General features: G+C 46.0%; 1 protein-coding gene across 4 annotated transcripts in view; it reads right to left on the bottom strand.

Annotated features, from left to right (window-relative positions):
• Positions 1-20802, bottom strand: part of DOCK1 (dedicator of cytokinesis 1) — a 433046-nt gene extending 412244 nt beyond the window's left edge. For 3 of the 4 annotated variants that reach the window (XM_064145308.1, XM_064145312.1, XM_064145309.1), the window contains exon 1: positions 20651-20802. In XM_064145308.1, coding sequence (XP_064001378.1) covers positions 20651-20696 — 46 coding nt within the window. In that variant the 5' untranslated portion in view covers positions 20697-20802. Of the gene's footprint in view, positions 1-4626; positions 4801-20650 lie in introns of those variants that run through there. The other variant, XM_064145310.1, reaches the window with a different exon arrangement.
• Between the last annotated feature and the right edge of the window lie 485 nt (positions 20803-21287).

The following is a 21287-nucleotide window of genomic DNA, read 5'->3' as shown; positions in this document are numbered from 1 at the left end:
CCATCACCTTATTTGTCTCATGGTCCTTCAAGCTGTCTCCAGCAGCAAGAAGTACAGAGAAAGACCAGAGATCCAAAGAATCCCCGAGGAACTTGCTCTGCTCTCTTAGAAATCACAGGTAGTTCTTCTCCCTGACTGCTAAAAGCCACAGTTTGATCCACCAGCACCTTAGTTTGATCCACCAGCACCTTCTCTTTCCCACAAGAGCTAGGCTATTGCAGAAATTGGAAAGATGCAATTTTTTTTCCCTGAAGTTGTATCTTATACTGAATTAAATGGAAAACCAGAGCCATGGCAGAGAGTCAAGCTGCACTGAATGCATTAAAAGATAAGAGTGGCATTTTGCAAAAAAACAGGGAAAAATTGTTTTTCTCCAAAGCAGTAAAAAATCACATGCCTCATGCTGCTTTCAGAGGAGAGGCAGACTTGGCTCAGCAGCCAGCCTCAACAAAGAGGCACTGTCCAGCTCACTCCAGGCTGCAGTTGCCTTCTCATCATCAGCCCTTCCATAAGCAATAAGGCCTCTTAAAGTGCTGTCACTAGGAGGCTCATGATCCTGGAAACATCACATACCCAACCCAAGGGGAATCTTCTGAATCCACATTAAATTTGGTGTCCATTCTGGAAAAAAATAAGGTACCTGATGGGTTATTACTACTCTTTAAAGAGCCAGCATCACAGTGCTGAAGGGAGGTTGTAGCCAGGTGGGGGTTGATCTCTTCTCCCAGGCAACCAGCAATAGAACAAGGGGACACAGTCTCAAGTTGTGCTGGGGAAGTCTAGGCTGGATGTTAGGAGGAAGTTGTTGGCAGAGAGAGTGATTTGCCACTGGAATGGGCTGCCCAGGGAGGTGGTGGAGTCACCATCCCTGGAGATGTTCAAGACAAGCCTGGATGAGGCACTTCATGCCATGGTCTAGATGATTGCATAGGGCTGGGTGCTAGGTTGGACTGGATGATCTTGGAGGTCTCTTCCAACCTGGTTGATTCTATGGTTTTACTCCCTCCATAAATCAAATCTGCAGATTTGTGGGAAATAGGGGAAAAAAAACAAGATAAGACCACTCCTAAGTTCTGCTTGCAGAGGTTGAATTCCACATTTTGTGCAACAATAACCTGAGTTTATAGCTGCAACACAGAAGCACAGGATGGTGGAGGCAGGAAGGCACCTCTGGGGATCTAGTTTAACTCACTCACTAAAGCAGGGTCATCCACAGCAGGTTGTTCAGTGGGGTTCAGAGTCTCTCCAGAGAAGGGAGACTCCACAGCTTCTGTGGGCAGTCTGGTCCTGAGCTCCAACACACTCATAGCAAAGAGGTTTTTCCTCATTAATTAACTTTATCACTTCACTTTATCAGGAGTTAATTTGATCACTCTAAAGCCTTTTTCTAGCCTCATTAAAGTTGATCTATCCCAGTAATCTATCATAAATCAGTGTGGAACATTTCCAGTAGATAACTTTGGATGGGCAGCCACTGAGTTCTGCCCCACTAACCAACTGGCTTCCCTACTGCTAGGGCACCTCTCCACCTACTGGAAGGCAAAGACAACCTTGTCTCTTACTCCAAGCCTTGCAACCACCATTATCACTTTGGGATATCTCAAGATCATAACACCTTACTTTCTAAACATAACCACCTGAAAAAACAGTGCTTTGAAAACTGATGGTCCTGTATATTAACTCGAGTATGTGAAGAGCAGTAACTTTCTAACTTGCTGCTGTAAGCAAAAACTGTTTTATTTATTCTTTCTTTCTCCCATCTTATCTTCCCAGCATTGTTCCAACCAGCCACTGAAAAGAGGTGCAGCATTAGTACACAGCACATGCACGCTAGCAGCCCAGGGCAGCACCAGCCACGAGCAGGCAAGAGCCAGCTCCAGGCTCAAGAAGATCAACTATGTTTCTAGCACTGCCCCATGAGGAACAGCTTCAGGAAAAATCATTTCCCTGCAATGACTCCTAAAGCAATAGAGAAAATACTAACTGTGCTCAAACGTTTGCATTTGGCAAGCTCAAGCTGGTAGCACAAGATTGTGGCAAACCAAAAAGTGTATCTGTCCTCCACAACCACTTTTACATGAAAATATTTGCTTGCTCCACTGTAAAAATACTCCATTGGTCTAATAACCAGGCATTCACAGATTAAGGTCCCTTCCAGCCCAAACCATTCTATTAAAGATCATGTACTTCCAACCTCCCCACCATAGGTAGGGACACCTTCTACTAGACCAGGTTGCTCAAGGCCTCATCCAACCCAGACTTGAACACCTCTAGGGAGGGGAGTACTTCTTAAGTAGTCAACTCATCCAGCACTTTCAGGACTCTTCACATTAAACAGCCTCAAGCTGTATCAGTAGAAGTTCAGGTTGGATATCAGGAAGAACTTCTTCATGGAAAATGTTTTCAAGCCCTGGAACAGGCTGTCCAGGGCAGCAGTGGAAGCACTATCCTGGAGATATTTAAAAGCCATGCAGAGATAGTGCTGACAGACATGGTTTAGGGGTAGACTTAGCAGTGCTGAGTCAACAGTTAGACTTAATGATCACAGAATGGAATCACAGAATGCTTTAGGTTGGAAGGGACCACAAAGATCTTCTAGTTCCAACCCCCCCACCCCCACCCCCCCCACCCCGCACCATAGTCAGGGTCTTTCCCTACCAAAACTATTTTATGGATACACAACAAGCAGGCAGGTTGAAAAGACAACCTGCATTGCTCAGCTACAACAGAAATGTAACACAAGCTAAGATTTGGAGCTTTAGTTTGTTCATACAAGAACAACTCCCAGACCAGCATGCTGCATTGCAGACGGTATCACACCTCAATGGTAAAAGCTTACAGAGTTAGCCCAATATTTCAAGCCCTAATAGCATTAAAACTACTTTCAGTGTAAAGAGACAAGAACATGCTCACCTTTGCATGCTGAAACTGCAGAAACCAGTAACTGCTGCAGTATGGCCAAATGTACTCCCTGTATTCCAAGAACAAATCTGAACCAGTCAGACCACTCAGTTACTACAGCTCAGTAAATAAACGCCTTCCTTGCAACAAAGATACTAAAATCCATTAAGTAGTTTCAAGAACACATTGAAAAACAAGAATTAGATACAACCTGAACCTAGGCAAAAGCTGTAACATGTTAATGGTCACTATAAGTGAGTAATTCTCACAAGTCTTGGTTAAAATGTGCCCCTCCAGCTGTATCAGAACAGGATTGCTTCAGCTGCAAAAGACTTCGAAGATTATTCAGTCCAGCCATTATCTAACTCTATTAAGTCTAGTTCTCTCAGCTGCTCCCCATTACACCTCTTCTCCAGGTCCTTCACCAGCTTTGCTGCCCTTCTCTGAACTCACTCCAGCACCTTCATGTGTTTCTTGCAGTATTCAGTAGTACACTGAGGGTTTTTTTTTTAGGAATATTAATTCCCACCCCATAGAGCATGAAATGCACTTTGGGTTCTCATTAAATCCAACTCACAAACTATTCTGGGTTAGAAGGCACCTCTGAAGATCATCCAGACAAATCTCCACTGCTAAGGCAGGGTCACAATGTCCAGGTGTTTGCAATCTCTACAGAGAAGGTAACACCACAACCTCTCTGGGCAGCCTGCTCCAAGGCTGTATCACTCTCAAAGGAAAAAAAGTTTTTTCCTCATGTTTAGGTAGAGTCTCCTGTATCTTAATCTCCAGATTCAAGACTCACTTTCTTCTAAGTTCCCCCCCCCGCCAATGGGAAAATCTTCCCACTCTCTGGACAACACAGACTAACTCCCCATCAATGCTGCAGGTAGGATTACAAGGCAGCACACATTTCACAAAGGTTTTGTTATAAGCACATTAAGACATGCATGTGTGCTACCTCCATCCACATCCCACCAGAATGATTCAGCAGGAGATCACATCAGATTTAAGAGTCCAAAGCCCCATTCCCATAATCAGCATTTTAGACATATCTAGGCTTTCCAGCAGGCAAGTCTGTATTAGGCAGCACTAAAACTCCCTCATCTGTCAGCACTGTATCAGTCCTGAAGCTGCTCAGAACAGTAACATTCAGCATTCAAGTGACCCAATCTCATGTAGCTGCAGATGTTCCCCTCAGCCAGATAAATACCCAACACTTCCTTGAATCTTTTTAGATCCCTAGTTACAGTGAAAGAAACCAGAACAAAACCAGCAAATAAACAATGTAGTAAATAACAAAGTAGTATTTGGCTCTCTATCAAAAGTTAAGGGTCGCTGTTTTGCCCCACTTAACTCACACATGATGGAAACTACTGCCTCAAAAATACCTCTAGGGCACAGAAATAGCTGTTCTCATCTCCAGATACAACTGGTGAGCAAGAACAACTCTTTTCTCATCAGGAGAACTCAGTCTCTGTGAAAAGGATCTTTAGCCACTGCTTCACAGAATCCCAGCACAGTGGGGGTCAGAAGGGACCTCTGGGGATCATCCAGTCCAAACCCCCTGCTAAAGCAGGGCTACCCAAAGCAGGTTGCCCAGGACCACAATGTCCAAGAGGGTTTGCAAGCTCTCCACAGAAGGAGACTCTACAACCACTCTGGGCAGCCTGCCCCAGGGCTATCTCTATAGCTCCTCAACTGTAAACTTCCAAGAGCTCTACTCACCTCTCACCATGGCTTTACATCACATACTGCACAAGTAGGCTGCACGTGCACAAGATGCCAAGAAGAAGCAGTCTGCTGTGGTAGAAAAAGGCACCCAGATCCACACACTCAGCCCAAGCCAGCTTGATGGTAGACATGTGGAAACAGACAGAAGCTCTGCTCACATCCTTACTCTTACCCTCTTAAAACAGGACTGTGAGAATAGAGGTGGAGGCAGTTATTTCAAATGCAGAAAAGGTGTGTGAACCAACCAGGTGAACTCAACTGCCTTTATTCCCCACAGCAACAATTACAATGCAGGTGACCCTGCTAAGATAATCAGATCCTGAGCAACTCCACCTGGGATCTTTCCACACACCCAACTTGTTACCCAGTGACCTTGGTTTCTGCTCAGATTCACTCTGCTATAGGCACTCATATCTGGCCTGAGAGACACTGTAGATGTGTAGATGTGGAACAGTCCAACCTATTGTTCTGTCTCTTTCTGAGGATGGACTCTAGATCTGGTCCATTGCTTGCAATGTTCCTCAATGTTTATGAGGGATGCTGTTACCAGCCTTACAGCATCCTCTCAGCAAAGAAATAATTCCTCATGTTTACATGGAACTTTCTGAATACCAGTTTGTGCCCACTGTTCCTTGCACTATTACTATGCACCAGTGAAGTCTGGCCCCATCCTCTCAAGCCCTGTCCTTTAGCTATTGATCAGCATTGAGAAGATCCCCTCTCTCAAGCTGTTCTTCTCCAGGCTAAACAGCCTCAGAGATACTCCAGTCCCCTCAGCATCTGTGTAGCCTCCCTGAACTCTCTCCTGTCTTGCTTGAACTGGGAAGCCCAGAACTGGACCCAGTACTCCAGACATGGTCTCCTTAAGACAGAGTGGGGCACTTCAATCCCTTCCAGTGCTTTGTGTATCACTGAATTCATTTTAAAAAGAGCCAATTCAAGTCTCAATCTCCATGGAATTCTGCATTGCTCTTCTGTATACTGTTGTCCATCCCCTGGGAAGTCTGAGAAAAAGGTTGTCTTCTTTATGCCCAACTGTTAGTGAGCAGCATCAGAAGGAATACAAAAATAAAATGCAGAACAGACCTGACCAAGGTGACACAGAGGTGGAAGACAGACTGTCAACAGCTAGAGGCATTGCTGTGATGGGCTGTCAAGGAAGGAGGCAGAGTTAGCTACTGCCATACCAAAGACAAATCTTCTACAGAGTAACTCTGATTTGAAATGAAAGCCCAAATACCTCCAAAACAGGGCTAAAAAAAAGACTCAAACCACTAATTTTTAAACCAACTTACTAAAAACACTACAGTAAGACCACTGGTTTAGTTACATACTCTTTACCCTGGAAACTTCAGAAATCAATCCACAAAAGGAAAAGGAAGAAAAAGAAAATTACAACCTCATCAACACAGCATACACCAATCTCAGATGAGCAGGAAAAATGTTTTCAGGTCTATTCCACCCAAGATTCTTGATCAAAGAAGCATTAGGAAGGCTACAGGTTGATGGAAACAACCAACACCTACTGGTCACAAAAAGAACAGGTAAGAGTCAAACTACAGAAGCAGGAGGTTGATAACAGTCCCCATCTATGGCACATATCTTCTACTAGTGAGAAAATTTATCCTCCACCAGCGAAGTAGCAGTTTGTTACTGAAGTGAGGACAGTAGTGCTCATGGATTTTCCAATCTAAGTCTCCAAGATCATGGCATCATAGAAAGGTAAGGGTTGGAAGGGATTTCCAGAGGTCATTGTGTCCAAGTGGTATCACCTAGGGCAGGCCACACAGGAATGCAGACAGATGGTTTTAAAAGGATTTAGAGAGGAAAACTCCACAACTAGCCTGTTCCAGTGTTCCACCAACCTCACAATAAGGAAGTTACTCCTCACATTGAGGTGGAACTTTACATGTTTCAGTGTGCATCCGTTACCCCTTGTCCTGTCACAGCACAGTACTGAAAAAAGACTGGTCCCTTCTTGACACAACAAATGCCATTTCCCATCAACCTGGATGACCCCTCCCTGGAGGTGTTCAAGGCCAGGTTGAGTGAAGCCTTGAGCAACATGATCTAGTGGAAGATGTCCCTGCCCATGGCAGGGTGGTTGCAATTAGATGATCTTTAAAGGTCCCCTTCCAACCTGAAACTATTCTACAAATCTATGACAAATTCCCAACAGGGACAACAAGACAGTTAAAGATAACTGGTAGCTATTTTTGTACAAGGACAAAACACAAGAAGTAAGGAAAAAAGCTTGAACAACATGGAAAACTAAGCAGCATAGGACAGCTTTTAAAAATGTACCAAGGTAGTGAGGAAGCTATCATGTGTAATTGTACACAGTTTCGTGCCATAATCACATTTTTCTCTAAACATGCTCCTGTGCAACCCCAAAGAAGGAAAAAGAAATGAAGCAACCAAGAGGACAAGATCTAATGCATAGCAAGGCAGAAGTTAGGATGGACAGACTCACAGCCCACCAGACTCACAGCTCACCAGACTCTATCAGCATGAAGGAATATTACAACAGCAGGAAGAAATTCTTTACATTGAGGGTGGTGAGACACTGGAATAGGTTGCTTAGGGAAGCTATGGATGTGCCTTCCCTGGATGTGTTCCAGGCCAGGCTGGACAGACCCTTGAGTAACCTGGTCTGCTGGAAGGTGTCTCTGCCCACAGCAGATGGAGTTAGAACAAGACTATCTTAAAGGTCCCTTCCAACCCAAACCATTCTATGATTCCATGTGTTTCCACAACACTTAAGGAGGGAATAAGCATGTTTGACCACACCTGCAGCTGGTCTCTTCTTCAGATTCACAAACCAACAAGAGGGCCACACAAGCCAAACAAGAGCTGAGGAACAAACCTTCTTTAAGCTCTTCCTATCTATTTTAAGCAAAAACTCCACTTCTTGCCATCTTGATCTTTTTTTTCATAGACTCAAGATTCTGGGAAGATAACCTTATATTTAGTTAAGTTTATATGCTCCCATAGACTCTTATCTGTAGCTTTCCTGACCGAAGTGACAGGCTTAACCATATCTCTACAAAGTCATTATAACTGCAGCACAACCCCTCCTTTAGAGGACAGTATTTATAGGACATTCCAAGCCACTGCCTTGATAATTCACAGTCATTTCAGGGTCATGAATTTTTCAATGCAGTCATATGCACAGCAGATTTTTTTCTGAAAGCAATCATCCTTTTAAATTGTTCACCATCTGCATTAAGACTTGGAAACTCAAATTATCATCAGCTACTTCCATCTGGCTCAGCATTGAGATATTTCCTGTTCCAGGGTCTACTACAGGAATATTTTTCACATTACCAGTTGCTTTCCTTTCACTTCATTCCTACTACACAGTTTTTGCTAGAGATACTACTACAGTCACCATGCTGAAACAGAAGCAGCTCCTCAGTAAAAGCACCAAACTCCATTTACTGAACACTCCTTACTGCCATTTTATTTTTCTGCAAACCAGCTGGCATGATTAGAAGGATGTTAAAGGCTAAAGCATCAGCTGGGAGGCAGGCAGGCAGGCAAGCATGCTGCTGGAAACACAGGTAACAGCAGAGCTTTCCAAGATCCTGCATCCCTGCCTGCTTCCAACAACTCCCTTCAGTTTATTACAGTGACCACCCCCAGCACCAGGGCTTGTCATATTTCTTCTGAGTTTTGAACTAGTTTTATTCCACACATGGAAATTAGGAAAGCTCTCCACTATTACAAGCACAGCTGAAAGTCCTTGTGTGTTAGGTTTGGGTAAAGTATCATCAAGTCCCTGTTTGACATCTGTTGCCTCCTCCAGGGACCCAGAGGCTATTCAGCTAAGTTCCCTAAACATATGCTATTTTATTACATGCAAGTTCAAACCGAGTGACGTCAGTGCTTCCGTGCTTTGTTCTGGGCAGGCAGCAGGCACAGCAAACAAATACCAAGCTTCCAAAAGCTGTATGAATGTCTGAAGAGGCTCTCAGGGAGTGCATGGTTTGGGCACACTCACAAATCATAGAATCATAGAATCAACCAGGTTGGAAGAGACCTCCAAGATCATCCAGGCCAACCTATCACCCAGTCCTAACCAATCAACCAGACCATGGCACTAAGTGCCTCATCCAGTCTTTTCTTGAAGACCCCCAGGGACGGTGACTCCACCACCTCCCTGGGCAGCCCATTCCAATGCCAAACACTCTCTCTGTGAAGAACTTCTTCTTAATATCCAGCCTAGACTTCCCCCAGCACAGCTTGAGACTGTGTCCCCTTGTTCTATTGCTGCTTGCCTGGGAGAAGAGGCCACCAAGCCTCCCCACTGGCAGATGTACCTTGTGAAAGCTGCTCAGTAGCTGTGCCTCCAGCAAGCTCAGCCAGCCATCAGTTCAGAACTCACCACATCAAGCTCCCGGGTCCACAGAATCACACAATGTTATGGGGTGGAACGGACCTCTGGAGATCATCTAGTCCAGCCTCCATGCTAAAGCAGGGTCACCCACAGCAGGTTGTCCAGGAAGGTTTGGAATCTCTTCTGGGCAGCCTGCTCCAGAGCTCCAGCACCCTCACAGCAAAGACTTTTTCTCAACTCCAGGCAGAATTTCCCCAGTTCCAGTCTGTGCCTATTGCCCCTTGCCCTGTCAAGGGGCACACCGACAAGAGTCTGGCCCCATTCTCTCAAGACCCACCTTTACCTACTGATGAGCTTTGAGAAGATCCCTTCTCAGGCTGCTCTTCTCATAGAATCACTAAGGTTGGAAAAGACCTTTAAGACCAAGTCCAACTGTAACCGAACTAACATGACCACTAAGTTATATCCTGAAGCACCACATCACACACACACTTTTGAACACCTCCAGGAATGCCAACCTGACCAGCTCCCTGAACAGTCCATTAAAATGCCTGACCAGTACAGAATTTTCCCCCGGTACAACTTAAACCCATTTCCCCTCATTCTATCACTAGTTATTTGGGAGAAGAGACCAGCATCACTACAACCTTCTTTAAAGTTTAGCCTTTCTCCAGGCTAAACAGCCCCAGGTCTCTCAGCCTCTCCTCCTCACAGAGATGCCCCAGTCTCCTCAGCATCATTGTAGCCTCCACAGGACTCTCTCCAGTAGTTTCTCTGACTCTCTTGAACTGGCGAACCCAGAACTGGACACATTACTCCAGATGTGGCCTCACTAGGGCACAGCAGAGAGGAAGAACTTCCCTCCAGGTTCACAAGGGGACAATTTTCCACAATGACACCAATAATGCCCTCCACACATAGGACTCCTGCTTTACAATAGTTCACAAGGGGACAATTTTCCACAATGACACCAATAATGCTTTATAACAGTACAGTCCCAAAAATATCTGCACCTAGCTCAGCTTTAATAATATTTTTTAGTAGAAATGTTTAAGGGACACAGCTACTAGAGCAGCAGAAACATACAAAACAGTGTCTTAAGAAACAAGTGCCTACAAGTGTACATACAGATTATAAAATCACAGAATGATTTGGGTTGAAGGAACCTTCAAGATCATCCACTGCCAACCCCCCTGCTACGGGCAGGGACACCTTTCACTAGACCAGGTTGCTCAAGGCATCATCCAACATGGCCTCAAACACTTCCAAAGAGGCATCCACAACATCACGAGCACTTAATCCTAACTCTGTTTATGAACTGCACAGCAAATCCTTCCTGTCTTACTGGTACTTTCTACTGCAGAACAGGTATCCCACTGCTTCAATACTCTGGTGAAATCAGCCACCACAGTATCACCAAGGTTGGAAGAGACCTCATAGATCATCAAGTCCAACCCTTTACCACAGAGCTCAAGGCTAGACCATGGCACCAAGTGCCACGTCCAATCCTGCCTTGAACAGCCCCAGGGACGGCGACTCCACCACCTCCCCGGGCAGCCCATTCCAGTGTCCAATGACTCTCTCAGTGAAGAACTTTCTCCTCACCTCAAGCCTAAATTTCCCCTGGCGTAGCTTGAAGCTGTGTCCTCTTGTTCTGGTGCTGGCCACCTGAGAGAAGAGAGCAACCTCCTCCTGAAACCGCCACAGGTCTCTGAAAACATCATTTCAAAAACCACTGTGCTAAAATAATACTCACAGTACTCTACAAGAAGCAAGCAACACAAGGAAACATCATTTAAAACCTCCAAAATAAGCATCATGGCCAAAAGTTACTTCAGTTAATCGTCCTTTCGGTTATGTATGTGGATATATATGATTTTACATAATAGTTCTTAATTACTGCTTGTTTGTTACAAAGCTGTATGGAGCAGAAAAGTTATCTCCACAGATATTTCATATTTCGCTGATGAAACTGAAATTCAGGGACTGCTCCTTGTGTTACATGAAAAAGAGAAAAAAAAACACCAAGAGATTTCAGGCACAAATTACATCAACATGGGAGGATACAAACTATAAATATATGAATGTTTTCACAACTACGGCCTGAAAATGTAGATAAAAGTTTCAAAACTACAGGAATTAGCTCTTTTGGAGCACTCTTTTTGTTTAGCTAGGACCCAATTTCAGTTTCACCTCCAAGCTAGAGAAGGCAAGTATTGCAGGAACTCAATAAGGATTCCATTAGGGCAACAAAGCTGGTGAAAGGCCTGGAACACAAACCCTATGAGGAGAGGCTGTGGGAGCTGGGGGTGTGCAGCCTGGAGAAGAGGAGGCTCAGGGGGGACCTCATTGCTGTCTACAACTAACTGAAGAGAGGCTGTAGCCAGGTGGGGTTGGTCTCTTCTCCCAGGCAACCAGCAATAGAACAAGGGGACACAGTCTCAAGTTGTGCTGGGGGAGGTCTAGGCTGGATGTTAGGAGGAAGTTGTTGCCAGAGAGAGTGATTGGCATTGGAATGGGCTGCCCAGGGAGGTGGTGGAGTCACCATCCCTGGCAGTGTTCACGAAAAGCATGGATGAGGCATTTAGTGCCATGGTCTAGTTGACTGGATAGGGCTGGGGGGATAGGTTGGACTGGATGATCTTGGAGATCTCTTCCTACCTGCTTGATTTTATGATTCTGTTAAAGCACTATTGAAAAGACTATTGTCAGAATAGCCTCAGGATCCACCATCAGGCAGAAAACAGAGTTAAAACTGCTTACCAAAAAAATTTAAGTTTTCAGTGGTCTATTTCCCTGTCAAAGACCCCCAAACAGAAGCCCATGTATTTCATATGGATTGTGATTAGCCATCTCTTGGTGAGAGTTCCAAGCAGGAGAGCTAGGACTGACTTAACTGCATTTCCCAAGTTGCAAGGGACAAGATGAGAGGCAACAGCCTCAAGCTGGGCTAGGGGAGTTTTAGGTTGGACATTAGGTACAATTTCTACCTCAAAAGAGGTTGCCAAGCCCTAGAACAGGCTGCCCAAGGAACAAGTTGACTCGGCATCTCTGGAGGGATCTAAAAGCCATGTAGATGTGGTGCCGAGGAACACAGTTCAGTGGTGACCTGACAGTGTTAGGTTAATGGTTGGACTCAATGATCCCAAAGGTCTTTTCCAGCCTAAAGAACTCCATGATTCTATGATCTTTCACACAGTAAACGCTTTAAAACTGGATTAGCAGTAGTTCCTCATTTGAGTTTCAGTTCGTTAATGTAAGTCAGCTTTTAGGTATTTAGCGTTGGACACATCTACAAGTACTTGACAAGCTGTATTGGATTTCAGTCCTGAAGGACTGCTGAAGGATTAGAGAGCAGGCATCTTGAATGTGCTCTACAGCCAATGCTGGATGAGCTCCAGCAAAACACAAATATTTAAAGGAAATTATTGCAACACTTACAATTGTCGTTGCAAGCTGACAGAAAGGCTTCCTGGAGATGTTTTGACTTTTAAGTCTGCACCCAGTTTGACTTCAAGCTGCACCCAGTTTATTTTCCCCTTCCCTGAAAGTTTGGCCAACACAGAATGGAAATTTCATTTATAACACAAGGAAAGTTGTGCCAAATACAGCAAACTGTCCAAAATGACTACCAGTGCACCTAAATCATTTACAGCAAGAGAGACAACTAGAAAAAACTACACAGTCCAAGGTACCACTTGTAATTCAGGTGGATATTTGGAAGTTCTTACCAAAACAAAGACCTTAAATCAGGACCCTGCCCCACATTTGTGTAGAACACGAAGTGTAAATCCTCATCTAAAAAATCCTCTCCATTTTATTTTCTAGGAACAAGAGTATTAATTAACAGCCAAAAAAACCCCAATCTCCTGAAGTGATTAAAACTTATTCTGCAGAATTAACTAAGTGCTCTGGTTTACACCCATAGGAAGCTAGCCTATGTATTTCTAGTCAGTATTTCTGGTAAATCCCTGCAAAAACAGACTGAAGCTTGAAAAAGATAGATTTAGACTGGGTATTAGGACGAAATTCTTTACACTAATGGTGGTGAGGCACTGAAATAGGTTGCCCAGGGAGGTTATAGATGCCCCCTCCCAGGAGGTGTTCAAGGCCAGGCTGGACAGGACCTTGAGCAACCTGGTCTAGTGGAAGGTGTCCCTGCCCATAGCAGGAGGTTGAAACTAGATGATTTTTAAGGTTCTCTACCATCACAAAACATTCTATGAATCTATGAAGCACTTCTCAGAGCAATCCCAGCCTGTAGTTTTGTCACTGACCTGGACAAAAGCAAACAGGAATACACTTTTGCCTTTACTTATCTAGTATCTTTATCCCTCTCCAGTGTCACCTGCAACAAGTGTTTACTGACAGCAAGCAAAAGTGGCAGCTGTGTAAACTGAGTGTAACCAAGCACATGCCCACAGTCAAATTATGGTCATTTATTAGAGAAGTACACTTCATCTACCACTCCCTTACCTCTGCTTCATGGGATGCCAGGCACAGGGGAGCACAGAAATGCCTCCCCCCTCAGCAAGCAGGAGAAAAGTATTGTAGGAGATCCCAAAACACAGCTCTAATTTGGGTGTACAGTAGTGTCTGTTGTCTCTAGGAGACTTGATATACACTTGCTTTCTCAAAGTGGTAATACACTGGTAGAATGGTGTGGCCAGCAGGAGCAGGGAGGTCATTCTGCCCCTGTATTCTGCACTGGTTAGACCACACCTTGAGTACTGTGTTCAGTTCTGGGCCCCCCAGTTTAGGAGGGACATTGAGATGCTTGAGTGTGTCCAGAGAAGGGCGATGAGGCCGGTGAGAGGCCTTGAGCACAGCCCTACAAGGAGAGGCTGAGGGAGCTGGGATTGTTTAGCCTGGAGAAGAGGAGGCTCAGGGGAGACCTTATTGCTGCCTACAACTACCTGAGGGGTGATTGTGGCCAGGGGGAGGTTGCTCTCTTCTCTCAGGTGGCCAGCACCAGAACAAGAGGACACAGCCTCAGGCTGTGCCAGGGGAAATTTAGGCTGGAGGTGAGGAGAAAGTTCTTCACTGAGAGAGTCATTGGACACTGGAATGGGCTGCCCGGGGAGGTGGTGGAGTCGCCGTCCCTGGAGCTGTTCAAGGCAGGATTGGACGTGGCACTTGGTGCCATGGTCTAGCCTTGAGCTCTGTGGTAAAGGGTTGGACTTGATGATCTGTGAGGTCTCTTCCAACCCTGATGATACTGTGATACTGTGACAGACAGCCCCAAACCGCCCCTCAATGCTGCATCTCTAAAATTACTAAGGTGCATCACTAAGATTCACCTTTTTCACTTCCCAAAACCCTTCTCGCCTCTACTTTCAGGCATAAGCAAGAGTAGCGAAGTGATCATGCCCCTGTACTCAGCACCAAAGAGGCCATGCCTCAAATACTGGGCTCAGTTTTGGGGCCCTCACTACAGGAAAGGCACTGAGTTGCCAGAGCATGTCCAAAGAAGGGCAACAAAACTGGTGAAGGGTCTAGAGAATGGGTCTTATGAGGGGTGGCTGAGGGAACAGGGCTTGTTCAATCTGGAGAAGAGAAGGCTGAAAGGGGACCTCATCACTTTGTACAATCACCTGAAAGGAGGTTAGTAAGGCGGGGTTTGGTCTCTTCTCCCTAGTATCAGGTGACAGAATGAGAAAAAATGGCTTCAGGTGGTACCAGGGGAGGTTTAGGTTGTACATCAAGAAAAAAGAGTTGTCAGGCATTGGAACTGGCTGCTCAAGAAGGTGGTGTAGTCCCCGTACCTGGAGGCATTAAAGAGACGTGTGGACGTGGCACTCTGGGACATGGTTAAATGGTCACAGTGGTCTTAAGTTGACAGTTTGATGCAATGATCTTGGAGCTCTTTTCCAATCAAAACTACCCCATGATTCTATGGTTCTATAAACATGCAAGCACGAGATCACAAACTGTTAATATGCTAAAGTCCTCACAGACCACCAGCATTCAGGGCAGCTGTGAATTGTAAACCCTGGATTCCACAAAAGCCTTACATCTGCCCCAAACCATCACAGTCCTCCTTCAAGGAGAAGCAAACCAGCAGTGTTTGGCCATACAAGTTCCTGGGCTTTCAGCCTTACCAAAGTCCCATCTCCTCTTTTCAAAGAGCCAGTACAAGAGCAGAACTCAGTTGCACATCTGAAATATAATGACCTTCCTTTGTATCACTGAATTTTCATAGCCCTCCTTTAGCAATAAATGTATCTCTATATTCATACCTAGTTGGAAAATACTTACATATACATCTTTTAAAAAGCTACCCCAAAAGCTACCCCAAGCTCACACAGGCCTTAAAATATCCTAACCTTGAAACATGGCCAACAAGTCCATCCTGTTTCAAAGTACCTAAAAGCCCTGTCGTGACAGGCAACAAAAACTCACTAGTAACAAGCAAAAACAAAGGAACTGCCACCTGGCATGGACTCACAGTAAAGTTGGATTAGTTTGTGTGTTGCTTTTCTGGTGGGTTGATTTTTTTGTTTGTTTGTTGGTGTTTTTTAAACTGATGCACATGCAGGCACACCCTACACAATATAAAGCTTATCTGAGCAGCTTTCATGGTGCTGGCTGCAGACTGAGAACCACAGACAGCATCTCAAGTGCCTGCAGTACCCAGTCCACTCACAGGGGAAAGCTTGAGCTCACTTTGATATACAATTGAAATGCAATTCCAGTCACAGAAGTACAGGATATGTTTAATATGCTCATGTCCTTGGCACATACCTTGTCTTTGCTCCAATGCACCCAGGCCTCGTATACTGTCCTGAAGTAATAACAATCAGCCGAGCTCCCTGTACAAATACCCAGCCCTTTCCTCATCAAGGCTTTCAATTTATCAAACTCTCAAGTCAGGACCATCTTGTCTGCAAATTAGACCCTGTGCAGGCTTACTGATCACAATAAGGGCATGAATATCCATGTTTTCCAGTGACTCATCGGGAATAGCAGAGGGAAGTAGACTCAGTATCCTGACAAATGACCTTTACAGGTCCCTTCCAACCCAAAACATCACATGATTCCAAGAAAACTAACAGGATCTCACAGGCAGCCTAAGCCTTACAGCCAGGAAGTTTTCCTTCTACATCTGACCATGTGCAGATGAGCATGGGACTATCATTGTATTTCACCATTCTATAACTATAAATTATCACAGCAGTGCTCTAGTTATTCCATATCCACACATACTTCAGATACAAAGGCATTTAAAATGTCATCTGTTCTACCTCTTATGGCACTGTAAAGCTCAAAGGAAAAGTATCAAATGACAGCAGAGGCCAAGAGTATTTGGAAGCTCCTAAAGCCACTTCATGCTATCTCAGACACGCTCTTCAGGCTCACAAACTTCCTAAAGCAGCTCATTACATCTCCCCTCCAGTGGCCTAAGAAAGAACACCACCAAAATTACAATTTTTGCATCACACTAAAAGCAGGAAATGCAAGACTCAACAGCCACAAGCCACAGCAGCTTGCAACATCAAGGCTACACGAGAGATATAAGCAGCTTCTGGGGCTCTCTGAAAGCCTCTCATGTCCCTAGTGAGGAAGCTGTACTCTCATGTGGCCATCTCAACATGACCATATCTGCTTGGGGTAAGAGGTGAAAGACAGAGCTAGGTGCTGAGACACAGAAGGAGGATACACAGCATAAGAAGAGAAAAGCTGGTATTTTCTCATTTCAGATTGTTCCCCATATGCTAATCTAATAACTGTACTATCTCATTATATCCACACCCATTCCTCATCCAACCTCCCAGCACGCTGAGCCCCAAATTCTCTCAGGAAGCAGAGCTTAGTCATTCTCACAACTGCCTGCTGAGATAATGCACTACATGGCAGTGCTCCTCATTCAAAGGCCCTAAGTTTAGTTGACACGTCTGCTGGACATCTAGCATCACCTCCAAACCTCACCTTTCAAAGTGGTTGAGCAGAAGTGCTTCTTAACACACTTGTATTCTACTGCAGTTCCAGGATAGGTACACTGCAATAACTTATTCCAACTGAACCACAGCCAGCAAATCTTAGGGACTTGAGATGTTAAATAAGCTTAGCTGTGCATAAGCACCTGCTAGTCAGGAAGACAGGAAAAAAGTATGTATTAAATATAAACATGTATCTATTTTACATATACACACACACATTTCATGGGCATGGTAAATGGTTGGGAATCCTTTCAGTTGGAAAAGACCTTTAAGAGCATCAAGTCCAACTGTTTTCTGATTCTACCAAGGCTGGTGCTAATCCATGTACTTCAGCACCACATCTCTACATCTTTCAAACACCTCCCAGGATGGGGATTCAACCACCTCCATGTGTCTCCAGTCTTCGAGAACCCTTTCAGTGAAGAAGCTTCTTCTAATTTCAACCTAAACCTCCCCTGGCACAACTTGAGGCCATTTCCTCTTGCCCTATCACTTGTTACTATGGAGAAGTGACCAACTCCCACCTTCATACACCCTCCATTCAAAGAGTTGTAGACAGTGAGGTGGTCTCCCCTCAGCTCCTTTTTCTCCAAGCTGCACAATCCCAGTTTCCTCAGCTGCTCCTTACAAACCCTGTCATCCAGATTCTTCACAAGCTTCACTGCCCTTCTCTGGGCCCACTACAGCACCTCAACATCCTTCTTGTAGTAACAGTGAGGGCCCCAAAATAGGACAGAGTGATGAATCTGTTGCCTCACCAGTGATGTATACAGAGGGATAATCAGCTCCGTAATCCTGCTGCTCACACTACTGCTGATATAGGCCAGGACACTGTTAGCCTTCTTGGCCAATATTCCTATGTTTGCATGTTCAGCTTGACAATGCCTCGTCCATTTCTGCTCGTAACTTTCACTGCTGCATGTCCATTTCACAAGCAGCAAGAAACACCAGCAGTCTTAGGCTGGATATTAGGAAGAAGTTCTTCACAGAGTGATTTCCCATTGGAATGGGCTGCCCAGGGAGGTGGTGGAGGCACCATCCCTGGGGGGCTTCAAGAAAAGCCTGGATGAGGCACTTAGTGACATGGTCTGGTTGATTGGATAGGGCTGGGTGCTAGGTTGGATTGGATGATCTTGGAGGTCTCTTCCAACCTGCCTGATTCTATGATTCTTGTGGTGTACAGAAGCACCCCCTTTTAAAAAGGTGAAGCTATGCAAGATGTGTAACCAAACAGGAGGAAACCCAACACCACCAAAATGAAGCTCTCTCCCACGGCAGCATCTAAGAGTGTAGCAGAAGCCAGCAAACTGTAACCTTCAATTAGCTCTAAATCAAATTTTATCTCATCGCAACACTCGGCTACTTTTGACTTTCACACCACACAGTGCAGCAGAGAAATGTCCTAATTTTTCTGAGGACCACTCATCTCAGCTAACTTGCAGGGAAAAAATAAGAAAAGAAACTAGCACAGAAAAACAAACCTAGTATAAACCCATAACAAACTTCTCTCCAGAGCAGTGGAAACAAACAAAACACACCAACTGAGCACCTTTTGAAAAGGTGAAGATGTGCAAGATGCGTAACCAAACAGGAGGAAACCCAACAACACCAAAATGAAGCTCTCTCCCAGGGCAGCATCTAAGAGTGTAGCAGAAGCCAGCAAACTGTAACCTTCGATTAGCTCTAAATCAAATTTTATCTCATTGCAACACTCAGCTACTTTTGACTTTCACACCAAGCAGTTCAGCAGAGAAACGTCCGAATTTTTCTGAGGACAACTTCACTCAGGTAACTTGCAGGGAAAAAATAAAGAAAAGAAACTATCACAGAAAAATAAACCTAGTGTAAACCCATAACAAACTCTCCAGCACAGTGGAAACAAACAAAACACACCAACTGAGCACAACCTTGTGCCTCTCCAAACTGTGTAACAACTTCCTTTTCTTTAAACTGCATTTAAGTCTGCTTCTCTTACTACACATAGAATTTCCCACACTGGGTAACCAAATATAGTTAAAGCCTCTTGGAAATATTCTGTTTATTCTACACTTCTTTCTCTCACTCCTTCCACATCACTTCCAAGACATCTATTCCTGGAAAGCCAGGTTTGGGGAATCACCTCTGTCCCAGTAGTAAATACAAGTTCCTGAATAAGAGGAACTCACTGGTTTATAACACTAGTGTACACTATATGACAGTTTAGTCACTCCAGCCTTCCAGAAATATCCTACTTATCACACACTGCAAAGCAGATACCAGATAAACTTCATCAGCAACTGCTACCTGCACCAATTCTGTACTACAAACACGTTCTGCATCAGCAGAACTTAGTGCCTTGGTCTAGTTGACTGGCTAGGGTTGGGTGCTAGGTTGGACTGGACGATCTTGGAGTCTCTTCTGACCTGGGTGATTATATAATTCTTGCTATCCTACTCTGCTGAGAGTGACAAGAGCAGCGCTGAAATTACACACAGCTCTCCCAGTGTGACCAGCCAGCTAGGATTTGCTTGCAAGTTAGAAGTCATACTCTTGTTTTCTAGGGGTGCACACAAAGACTTCAAAATCCATTCCTAAAATTCACTTTGACTCTGCTTAGCCACAGAAACTCCCGTCTCCTGCTCACTTTTTTTATATAAGGCTTAGCTGCAAGTATATATGGAAAGCAAGTTGTGCTTTGCATCCAGTAGAGCCCAAGAGCTGTGGAGGACACTGAACTTCTAAACTGAACAGTCAGATTTATCATTGCCTTCTCACGCCAAGTTCTCTTTTTGATAAAGTCTCCCCCCCCCCCCCAAAAGAGGCTATAATAAAATGAAACATCCCCAAAATCAAGACATGCCCTCTCAGCATATCACTGCACCAAAACCACCGGATTCTGGTTCCGTTTAATTAGAGCAGGGACAATTAACTGCCGACAGAGAACAATCCCCCTCTGTTTGAGAAGGACGGAAGCAGCAGAGTACGAAATGGATCCCCGGACAGCAGCACGCAGGGAGAACCCCTCATCTGTATGAAAATCACACTCTCTGCAAAGCAAAGAGCCTTCTCCCTTGGTAGCCTTCAAACCTCCCTCTAAGGAGGGATACAGCTGAGAGAACACCAGGCATCATCTCCATAGAGCAGGGCCGAATTCCCACCGAGCGTGCATAGCTCTCACCCAGAATCCTGAGCTGGAAGCGTGTCCTGTTTAACTGCCATTAGAGTGGGGAAAGAAACAGATGTGAAAAGAACTCAAAGCCCTCTATCCAGACAACGGATCACTAAGGGAGAGGAAAAAAACCGAAAAGGGGGGGGGAACCCACAACCGAAAAAAACCCAAACCATGGTCTATACGAGAAGAGGAAAAAGCAGCTCCTCCAGCGAGGACGACTGGAGCGCAGGCTGCCCGGCGCTTCCAGACAACTCCTAAACTTTACTTCAGCAGACCCCTGCCGGGCAGCTGCGGCCGAAGCCCCGCGGGGAGAAAAGCAAGCACGGTGGGGGGGCTGCAGCCGACAGAACGAAGCGGAGCGAACGCGGACCCCGAGCCCCTCGCCCCGACCCCGCCGGTGACCAAGCCGGTTTCCCGGAGCGGCGCGGAAGTGCCGGGCGCTGCTGCCCGGGGAAGCGCTGCCCCGCGTTGTAACGCTTCCCGAGAGCGGCTCCGGGAGAGCCGAGGAGGGAGGGAGAGGCCCGCAGCTGGAGAGTTGTCCGCGGACGGCGCGGGCGGCCGTAGCGCAACAGGCGGGAGGGTCCTCACCTACGCCGTACTTTTCCTCCCTTTTGGTGGGAACCCAGCGGGTCATGGCGCTGGGGGAAGGGGGAGCAGGGGCTGCCGAAGCGGGCGGGGATGCGAGAGAACCCCCGCTCCTACGCCGCCATTTTCCAACCGCGGGACGGGAAAAGTTTCTACCGACGGCGGAGTCATGTGGTGCGGGCGGAGCCAGCGGGCTGGCGGGGCCCGGCCGGCCGCCCTGCCGCGGGGGAGGCGGGGGCCGGCGGGGCGGAGAGCCCCGGTGCGCGCGGGCGGAGCGCGGACCGCCCGCCGCAGCGCCCGGCCCGGCGCCCGCGGTTAGAGCCCGCCGCCGGGCCGGGTTAGAGCCCGCCGCCCTGAAGAGAACACCCGGCTGAGTCCCAGCGACTCCGCACACAAAGGAAAGCAGGGTAGGGTGGTGCCTTCCTGGCTCTCTCCCCGGTTCTGTCATTGTACTCCAGGTACACCTGGCCTTGCTCCACCGGGGAGTTTCTTTGCCAGTTCTGTGTAAGAGAGACATAACTTCCCTCAGTGCCACACTGACCGGCAGCGCCCACGGAACAATCCCCATCATCCTCAGGTGACCTTCCTGAAAAATCGGCAGTTTCTCTGATTGTTTTTAGCTCTGATTCCTCCACCCAAC

The sequence above is a fragment of the Pogoniulus pusillus genome, chromosome 6 (genome assembly GCF_015220805.1).
Source record: "Pogoniulus pusillus isolate bPogPus1 chromosome 6, bPogPus1.pri, whole genome shotgun sequence".
Lineage (NCBI taxonomy): Eukaryota > Metazoa > Chordata > Aves > Piciformes > Lybiidae > Pogoniulus > Pogoniulus pusillus.
Note: the sequence above shows the minus strand (reverse complement) of the source record. Positions and strands in the feature narration are given on the sequence as shown.